Here is a 10,881-nt window from a genome sequence, read left to right as displayed (position 1 = left end):
TCATTCTCTATGTTTGAGTTTCTATAGCAACGTGAAAAGAAAGACACTTGAAAAAAAAAATGGAATTAAGGAGGATCATTTTTAAATTCAGAAACATATGTTTATTTTAGAGCAAAAACATATAATTTAGTTACCTTTCGTTTTCATCGATGTTTTTAAAGACATAAATTTTTTACATAGAAGCATGGGGTTCAAACTAGTAAAAAGATACTCCATATTCAAGTACTTGAAAAAAGTTGCAGAGAATTTGAATCTATTACTAGTAAAAACTTGCAATGCATGCGTAACTCATAATATAATATTGGCAAAATTACACAATTAGTCCATTAACTTTATTTTAGATAACACTTTCGTCCTTTATTTTTTTTTGTCACAATTTAGTCCTTTATGTTATAAAATGACAATATCTTATCATTTTTTATGAGATTTTTTTCAAATAAATTTGATTTTTTAGGCTTGTATGATGAAGATTTACGTTTGCCTATGAGTTTGATGATTTTTTTTTGGAGTTTTTGATTATTTTTTCATTAAAAAGGATAACTATGTTGTTGTTTTATAATATAAAGGACTAAATCGTGACAAAAAAAAAATAAAGGACGAAAGTGTTACCTAAAATAAAGTTAAGGGACTAATTGTGTAATTTTGCCTATAATATTAACGAATGGTGTTGGATCCCCACCTACCACGTCTCTTGCTGGTTGAAGTCCCTTTGAGAATGTATTCTCAAACTCAACATTGATGGTAGTTTTTTTAGAAGGTTCTAGGTGCTTAGATGTTGGTGGTGTTTCTTACAACTACAAAAGAGATTGGATGATTGATTTTTCTCACTATGAAGTTGAAGGTGGTGTGTTGTTGGCTTAGCTGACATGGTATCTAGACGATTCTTGATTGCAGTCGCGACAAATGCTATATCATTATTATTTGTGAAAGTGATTGCTTGGTAGTGGAGGAGTTGTTTGTTGCTGGTTGTGATCAACACACTTGTGCTACTCATATCTTCGTACTAGAGATGCTTTACATGGAGATGGTAACACTACGTTAGCGCATGTTCTTAGAAAATAAAATATATGCGTGAATTTTATGACTAAGGATAGGTCGCATATATTCAAAGTGTTCTGTTCACTGAAACTGCCTTCGTCTGATATGAAATATCTTGTCTAAGAGAGATATGTTTGGAACTTAATTTCTTCTTTACTTTTTCCATTTTGTTGTGTCGTTACTTTATAACAAAAAAAAAAACTAATGGTGTATCTCTTTTAGCAAAAATAAAAAATAAAAATCGGTGTCTCATTTGAAAATAGTTTTTATAAATTGAAACTGAAAAAATGTATCTACAATTTACTATGTCACAAGATAACCTAAATAATTTTACGCTGGCGACTATAATTATAAATGTTTAAAGAATCTTGATCGTGAACATATTATTTATGGTTTTTCACCAACATTAAAATCTAATCTAATCTAATGATGATAATATTTAAATAATCAAAGACTTTCATTTTTGAAGTTCCCACTAACCTTGCTAGTGGTCATTTTGAAGTTAGATTGATAAACAATATAAAGGACCTGCTTATCCGAATCAATAGTGTATATATAAAGTAAGATTTTTTATGTCACATATCACTTTTACGTTTATTCGCAACATTTTTATTATGTTTCTATTTTTTAAAACCAATATTTGAATTGGCATAAATATTTCAACAAACTTTTGATCTTATCTATTAAATATTTTAAGGTTAATAGGTCTTTACCCCCTGTAATATATGTCATTTCTGGTTTTCCCATGTAAAATTTTTATTTTGATTCAACCCCCTGTAAAATATTTTTGTTTTGATTTACCCTTCTAATAGGTCAAATAAAAACCAATTTTTTTTTTAAGAAATTTTCGTTTTTGTTTGGCCTATTAGGGGGATAAATCAAAACAAAAATGTTTTACAAGGGGTAAATCAAAATAAAAATTTTACAGGGGGAAAAACCGAAAATGACATATATTACAGGGGGTAAAGACCTATTAACCCAATATTTTACTTAACTTTTTCATTGAATTCCTAATATTTTATGTAACAGAAATAACACAAATTCATAAAAATTGATTTTATTCTATATGTGTTAATATTTTTACTAAATCCAATTAATTTTATCTGTATGTGCATCTATAAATTTACGAGTATTTATAATATGATATATTTGTGTGTATCTATTAAGATATTCATCTTATACCAATCCATGATAAATTTTATTTACGAATATCATACATGTAATTTTTTTATCTTCTTGAATATGTCTAATCCGGGCAACGCTGGATAAATACACTAGTAACTTGATAAATCCATGATTTGAATTATATATCCGCATGGACTATAATTATCCTTCAATGCAAGAATAATAATTTATTATGTTTAGGTGTTAGTAATAAAAATCGACACAGTGTGTATTCTTCATTTCTTATGCAGGAAAGAAAAAACTCGCATGATGAGTAAAAGGAAAATAAGATGAATATTGGTAATCATTCACCTAACATGGCAGTGGGTTATAGTTGTGGATGCAATCATACTTATGAGATGATCAATGAAAGTGTGGCGCGTTAGTAAAATTAAATTAGTTTCCTTTAATTTTTTTAGTTTGATCCTCTACCACAAGGACCCCTCTCCAACGGAAAAAAAAAAGTTAGTGAAATGAGAGAGAGAAGATGGAGAAGTTAGGAGTTGGTTTATAGAAACAAAGAGAGAAAATAAGTAAAGAGAGATAGATAAAATTGGAATGATGTAGAGAAATGCATAAATTTGTTGCGAGAGCATCAAAATATTTTTTTTTTTTTTTCTGTAAATGAGGATTAAATCCTTAACTTAAGGCTCCCTAAAAAATAAAAATCCTAAACTTAAGGTTGTGTTTCAAAAAATTATGGAGTAGTTTATATTTGACTTAATTATCTCCCGGTTCCTTAATTTATTTCTTTTATTCAATTTGGTCCTATAAGTCTTAACTTTCTCAAACACGTCCATTAACTGATTTCTTTTATTCAATTTGGTCCAATTTTGATAATTTTAATCCCCTAAAAAAAGAGACCGTTGGATTACGGAGGTCTATCAGATTTTATAGTGTATCATCAACACCTAATTTATTTACTTTCTTCTTCTTCTTCCATCATCTTCATCTCCATTCATCCTTCATCAATAAAACCCAGGACAAAAAAATTTAAACCAATTATTTAATCACTACACCACCATCATTGTCATCTTCATCTATCATCATCAACACACTCCAACAACCTTCATCACCTCCCATATCAAAGATCAAGAAATTCTTCTCACCAATACTCGTCACTTTTTTGTGAAGAAATTTCCAGACAGCCATCCACAATCCATATTCAAACCGTTTTATATTCCCATCAAAATCTATTTCAATTCCATTTACCCACTCACACTCATCATCAACTCCACCGCTTTCTTCCCCCAAACCCAAACCCTCCTTGCTCCTGTCAGATCTGGAACCAAACAATAACAACAAGTCCGGTGATGACGCGAAAAAAATGACATTTTAAGGCTTTTCACGGATGACTCCTACCTTTTTGAGTTTGGTTTTGAATGTAACAATTCATTTTGAGCTGGTTATGGATGTCGTGAAATGGAGTTGTTCATGCAGAAAACTGAGTTTGATTTTTGTGTTTGATTGTCGTGAAATGGAGCTCTTTGATTTGGGAGGTGATGAAGGTTGTTGTTTATGTGTTGTTGTTTCTGGAATTTTTATTGAGGTTTTGCTTCTTTATGGATTTTTGATTTTTGTGTTTCTTCTCCTTTTGTGGTGTGTTTATGTTCCAAGGGTGGTTTTGTGAGCTCGTTTTCTGTTTTGTTTGGGATCTTGCCTTGCTGGTGTTCTTTGGCTATGGGAGAGGTTTTTTCTTTTTTTTGTAGTGCCATTTGGATTGGATTGGGGAATTTGGGATTGCAGAGATGAGAATTGATGATGAATCTAGAGAATAGAATTGAAAGAGTGTGATTTGGAATTAAATCTTGGTTTTTTATGAAGATGATTGAAGGATGAATGAAGATGAAGATGAAGATGATGGAAGAAGAAGAAAGTAAATAAATTAGGCGTTGATGATACACTATAAAATCTGATAGACCTCCGCAATCCAACGATCTCTTTTTTTAGGGGATTAAAATTATCAAAATTGGACCAAATTGAATAAAAGAAATCAGTTAAGGGACGTGTTTGAGAAAGTTAAGACTTATAGGACCAAATTAAATAAAAGAAATAAATTAAGGGACCGGCAGATCAATTAAGCCTTTATATTTTTATAATTACACCCTTTAGTCCTGGGAGTATGGGATCTTATTGGAAAAACTTTTTTTTACCCCAATGTCAGAGCAACTCCAATTGCTTTTATCATAGCATTGAGTCAGCTGTTGTAGCCAAAGAATGGAATTTTGCTTGAATTTTGGCTGGAGTAGCATGTAATTACCGTCACTTGACGAAGTAACAGTTATTTGATTAAAAATGCATAAACATGTTACATATTATGCAATCACAAGATAACTCAATGCATTTACAATCACAAGAGAACAATCAATATTTACAACAAATCAATATTTTTGGTAAGAAGAATTTACAATCACATAGAACTCTATGCATTTACAATCAAAGGTTGTTTAAGATGTCTATCATCATTGCAACGTTACCCATCATATATGATATATGATTCATGTGGTCATTCACCTGATCAACAAAGTTGAAGTACTCCTCCTCGCTTTGGATAAACGTAAGCAACAAATTGATATCCATGTTCTGCCCTTGCACCCCTATGAAGAGCAATTTAGGGTTAGGAATAGGCCAGGCTTTGATAGGCCTGAGCCTGGCCTACGAAAAAATTTGCAGGCCTGAGCTTGGCCTATGGCCTTTCATAAGCCTATTTTTTTGGCCTGGTCTGGCCTGAAAGCCTATTTACAGGCCTACTTACTATTAAAGTCACTAAACATTCCATTTTATCTACTTTTAAATAGGCTTAATAGGCCTCAAAGCCTATTTCAGTGTAAGACTTGTCTATCACTACTATAAGGCTGGCCTATTAGGCTTCATAAGCTTTTTTGATAGCCTAAGCCTGGCCTATTTACTTAAATAAGCTTTTTAAAAAGCCTAAGCCTAACCTTTTTAATAAACAGGCCAGGCCATAGGCCCATGTAGGCCGGTCTAGCCTATTCCCAACCCTAAGGCCACCCAACCCATTCTCTTGATTATATCTCTTGTAAAATTGACTCCAAAGATTTTTACTATCACGACGTAGTCTACCTAATATAGATTCCTTTGTCCTAGCATGCAAAAAGGGCCCAAGACGGGATGGCTCTTAATGAGAGCCATTGTATTTTGACTCTTTTGGTCGTTGTAGAGAGAGATAGTCCAACATACATCACACATATTTCTATTGGGATCCACCATAAGCCCGCACATCTTTCAAACCTAAGAAATGAGCAAGATTGAAAGAATCTGAATCAGATTGTAAATTGTAATTGTGTTCATTCAAAGATATTTCACTCAACTTTTTTCTTTCACAATTTTATCTCTTTGCTCTTATTTTTACACATAAATTCACCCTCATAATTTTAACTTTATAATTTCATTTATTTGATCTTCATTATTCATTGTTTATATCCTCCAATGGATCCCAATCGATACGATTATCAACAATCTTTGTTGTCTTTAATGCAAAATTACCAACACCGAAGTTCTCAAAATTCTAAATTTTCGTCATCACCGACAAACCCAACCATTTTCCCGTTGCCACCAACTAACCCCCAATATATTTTTATAGACCTCAAATGGATACACAAAGTGGAGAGTTTACTCGTTATGATCCCACCAATTGGCTCTATGTAGGAATGTCATATTTCACAATTTTCAACTCAAGTTGGTAATGAGTTATTTAATTAATGTAACTTAAAATTTTCCTTTTAACATCAATGAACACTCAAACAAACCACTATAACATATGCAAGTACAGTAGTATACAGATTATAGAAATAAGAATTCATCTTAATTTTTCTACTTTCAAACAAAAATTATTACCACGTCATTTCATCAAAATCCTCTTTCTATTTGAAAATATAAATTCCTAGTTTCACAGGGGGGGCAGAAGAGCAATTCACATTCTTATTGTTTTGGTGATTAGCCCAGCCCACACATGTCAGTCCATAATGCCCATTGATATACGTACGTGCGGCAGAAATATGAAGAAAGCATAAAATCTGAGCTAGCGCTTAGTCCCAAACCCTAGTTTCATTTTCTTCTCCATCTCCATTTACTGCGGCAAGGTAAAATTTCCAATCTTCTTCTTCTTCTCGATTCATACATCTCTTACTTTTCACACTATATTCCTTAATTTTTCATTATCTATTATTCTTCATCCCCAATGTGATTTATGGTTTTGTGTTTTTGTGCTCTGATTTGATTCAATTTCATTGTTTGAAGGATGTCGAAAGAGGAAGTGAAAACGGTGGTTCCTGAATCCGTTTTGAAGAAGCAGAAAAGGAACGAAGAATGGGCATTGGTGAAGAAGCAGGAACAGGAATCAGCTAAGAAGAAAAGGGCTCAAACAAGGAAACTCATTTGGAGTAGAGCCAAACAATACGCCAAGGAATATGATGATCAGGTATTGTTAATAATAATTTTGATTATGTAATTTTAGGCCTTGTTTGGATTAACACCTTATAGCATAATAGCTTATCATAATAATCACTTATCAACTATTTCTATAGCTAAATATAAAATAAAGTTAAACTGTTTTAGTACAAGCTATAACCGGTTTTCATAAGCTATATTGGAGAAACAAGTTAACTGCAACTTATAGCACAAGTGCTTATCCTGATGTGAATAAGCTTACATAAGCTATTTTTACAGCAATAGATAAAATAAAATTGTTTTTGTATATGCTATAAACTGTTTCCATTAACTATTTTGTAGAACTTATGACAATAAGCTGAAAAAGCTTATGAAAAATGTCATTATTGTATTGATAAGTTATAAGTTCTCCCAAATAGTATCACAAAACTTATGTCAGTAGATAAGCTCAATTAGACCAATCAAATCAGGCCCTAATTAAGCTGAAAACAACTTATGAATAATGGCATAAGCTTTTTTAATTAGTTCTGTCAAATAGTTTCACAACTTATTCCTGGAGATAAGCTCAAATAAGCTAATCCAAACAATTCCTTAATCAATATACCTTTTTGATTTATACAATTATTTATTTATTGATTTAATTTGTGTGCAGCAAAAGGAGTTGATCAGTTTGAAGCGTGAAGCTAAACTCAAGGGTGGATTTTATGTTGACCCTGAAGCTAAGCTCTTGTTCATTATCAGGATCAGAGGGTAATTTTTCATACTGTATTTGATTTATTATTTTATAGTATACTAGTTATTTCTAGGTGGTTTTCTTGTTATTGTTGTTTTAATAATGGGAATTTTATTATAATTTCAGTATCAACGCTATGGACCCAAAATCAAGGAAGATTTTGCAGCTTTTGCGTTTGAGACAGGTAACCATTCAGATTGTTTTTTGATTGTCACTCGTTGAATCGCTTTGCTGTTTTAATGGTTTTGTTGTTGTTACTATTGAATCCATTGATTAGTAAAACTTCATTTTGGATAGAGTTTTGTTAAGTGCTGTTTTCGTACCATTTTAGTGTGTAATTGGTTATCTGTTTCGAGTAAAATGTATGTATTTATTGTGACTGTATGTATATAAATGAGTGCTAGAAGTTGCCTCATTGTGATACACTTGAGTTTTTTGGATGCGCTACTTCAGATATCATGCAATGTACCTCTGATTGAAGGTCTATTCAGTGAGTTATTCTAGGAATATTATAAGCATTTATTATTAACTTTTATGCATGTTGAGCTTGTTGAACTGATCTTTCATCCCACTGTTAAGTGTACCTACAACAATGTATAGTTTTTTCCTTGAGATATAGTTACACCTAAAGCACTTTGATGTGATTTCTTTGTGTACAGTTTTTCTATGTTTAATACAAGGGAGTTTAAGTTGTTACTATTTTTTTGTTGGAAAAAACAACTTAACTCCCTTATATTAAGCATAGAAAGATAGTTAAGTTGTTTTGCTAGTTTGTGTTATATATGTTGAATTATTGAATTGAATGAATATTAATTTCCTACAATGTGTAAGATATGAAGTATTGATTTATGATCTCTTGTTTTTGTATCTATACTCACTACTTGTTACTAGTTAGGATTTCCACGTTTGATAACATCACAACTTACAACTAAAACTCTTAGAATCCATCCTTGATAGACCCATTATAGCCAAGAGGTTTTGATCTCCATCCCTGTATACTCATTCTTCTGGGCAAAAAAGTAGAATTTTAGCTAGAGATATGGTGTGGTGTGCTGTCTCCAACATTGATTAACTATTAAAGCCCAAAGTGCATGGGATCATGTGAGAGACTAGACAACAATTTCTGAGAATTCACCTAATAAATTATCTCTTTTTTTTCTTCCTTTATTCAACCAAATTTTGACTGTAGAATTTCCCTTTTTGCCGGCTCCCTTTCTCCATCTCCTCTAATACTGTGTTGAAGAATCCATGCAATATTACAATGTAACCTTATTCTTCCATTTCTTTTGACTGCAGATCTTTAATGGTGTCTTTCTCAAAGTTAACAAAGCAACCGTGAACATGCTCCACAGGGTTGAGCCTTATGTTACATACGGGTACCCTAATCTGAAGAGCGTCAGGGAATTGATCTACAAGAGGGGCTACGGCAAAGTTGACAGGCAGAGAATTGCTTTGACAGACAACTCTATCATCGAACAGGTTTGTCTGATTTGGATACCCTGCAATCACTAAATGTTGTAGTCGGCAATCTTAACTGTCAGACCTAGATGGGATGGCTCTTCATTCCGACTTTGTTGTTTGGCCCTATTTGCTCAAGCTGGAACAAGAGTTGTTTGATCTTGATTCAACAGTCCAGATTCTGTGTATAGTGTTGTTGAACATTTACACTGACTGTTTATTTTTCTATTCTTTGACTGACATTATACAATGGGCAGGTTCTTGGGAAGCACGGTATCATCTGTATTGAAGATTTGATTCACGAGATACTGACAGTTGGTCCTCACTTCAGAGAGGCAAACAACTTCCTGTGGCCTTTCAAGCTCAAAGCTCCCCTAGGTGGTATGAAGAAGAAAAGAAATCATTATGTTGAAGGTGGTGATGCTGGAAACAGGGAAGACTACATCAACGAACTCATCAGAAGGATGAATTAGTTTTTGGCATATCATGTTGTGTAAGATTAATTATCAAGGTTGAGATATTGTTTTCCTTAATCCCAGTTTTGCTTTAAAATATTTTCATCTCTTATTTTAACATATGCGAACGGATATTGAATATTTAGTTCATGGCCTTGCCTGCAGTGAAAAATTCTACCTTTTACTTATTCATCTTGACTTTGTCAATTTAGTTTTAATGCTTACTGATAAATCACGTGAGGTTCTTAGATCTATACTCGTATTATCTTTATAGAGGGGGGGAATTTATGGCGTTCCTCTGAAACCTCCATTCATCATTGTGATCAATTAGGTTAGATATAGTGCTGTAATCCATCGGTTTTTGTATGCTTGAGTTGAGTTCTAATTTTGTTAAGGTTATGTTTGGGAATATAGGCCGGGATGACTTTGTAAAAAAAAAAAAAAAAGCGAATTTTGAAAGAGACGGGAGCCTTAATTAAAATTATACATCTAATAAGCAGTTTGTTATTTTTTTTACAAAAAACGCCGATTGAGTAGTTTTCTTTCTCTTTCTCTCGACTCTTAAAAGTATTTTAAGTATTTTTAGAAAAATAGTAAATACATCTAATACATCTAATAATTTGTAAAGGGGTTATATTTTGATATATAACTATTTTTTAAGGGTAATTATAATTAGGGATAGATAGAGTTATTTTGCGGGTGAGGTCTACATTACCCCTTGATGAATTGGGGGTGGTTTAGCCATAATGACAAGTATGATTCAATTTTGAAACGAAGGAAATGTAGATTACATGTTGGAAAAAAAAATGAAGTTTGATGTTCGTAAGAAAAAATCAATCAGGTCTATATCATTAATTGGGGGTAAATTACTTCTAATGACAAGTATGATTCGATTCTGAAACGAAAGAGATGAATATTACATGTTGAATGAAGGAGATGAAGAAATTTAATATTCTTGATAAGATTTGATAAGAAAATGATAATTCGATTCTGAAACGAAAGAGATGAATATTACATGTTGCATGAAGGAGATGAAGAAATTTAATATTTTTGATAAGAAAATTAATTATTGCAAGAATAAAGACAAAGAAAAAAAAGATTTTTCTATTATAAGGATAACCTACCCCAATTTATCAAGAAAATAACTTAGAAAAGATAATAATTTTGAGCTAGACTAGTAAACTTCCCGTGTCTGTCTGTTCCACCGGAAATTTATTAAAAGTTAAAACTACTAGTACATCTATCTAACGGTGAACAAGGGTGGTATTTACTATGCACACTACACAAATTTGTGCACCATGCACAAATTTATGTATTGATGCCAGCTGTCTGTTAGAAACATGCTGAATTAAAAAAACAAAAAAATCTAAAAAATATTTTAATTGCAAATAATGGTTAGCTGCTAACTCACCTCTCGTTTGTGGTGAAAGAGAAATACACCTCCTTTCAATTCATTTGTTTCACTCAACAATGCAAGATTCAAGTTCTATGAAATTTTCTTATCTGGATCTATTTTCAGCTATACACTCAAAGCTAGGTTTGAAACAAAACTCTATGAAATTCACCCAAAATTTTCTGCTGGAGTTTCAAGCTTTATATTCAGTAATACTCAAAGGCCAAAGC

At 32.1% G+C, this 10,881-nt stretch overlaps 1 protein-coding gene across 1 annotated transcript; it reads left to right on the top strand.

Annotated features, from left to right (window-relative positions):
* The first annotated feature begins 6,148 nt into the window (after positions 1-6,148).
* LOC25482160 (60S ribosomal protein L7-2) lies at positions 6,149-9,450 on the top strand. Its single transcript, XM_024775466.2, has 6 exons — positions 6,149-6,305; positions 6,463-6,643; positions 7,265-7,362; positions 7,472-7,529; positions 8,642-8,824; positions 9,061-9,450. The coding sequence occupies exons 2-6, from the start codon at positions 6,464-6,466 to the stop codon at positions 9,274-9,276; spliced, it is 735 nt and encodes a 244-aa protein (XP_024631234.1). The 5' UTR covers positions 6,149-6,305; position 6,463; the 3' UTR covers positions 9,277-9,450.
* The last annotated feature ends 1,431 nt before the right edge of the window (positions 9,451-10,881 follow it).

Source organism: Medicago truncatula, chromosome 1, assembly GCF_003473485.1.
Source record: "Medicago truncatula cultivar Jemalong A17 chromosome 1, MtrunA17r5.0-ANR, whole genome shotgun sequence".
Taxonomy (NCBI): Eukaryota; Viridiplantae; Streptophyta; class Magnoliopsida; order Fabales; family Fabaceae; genus Medicago; species Medicago truncatula.
Note: the sequence above shows the minus strand (reverse complement) of the source record. Positions and strands in the feature narration are given on the sequence as shown.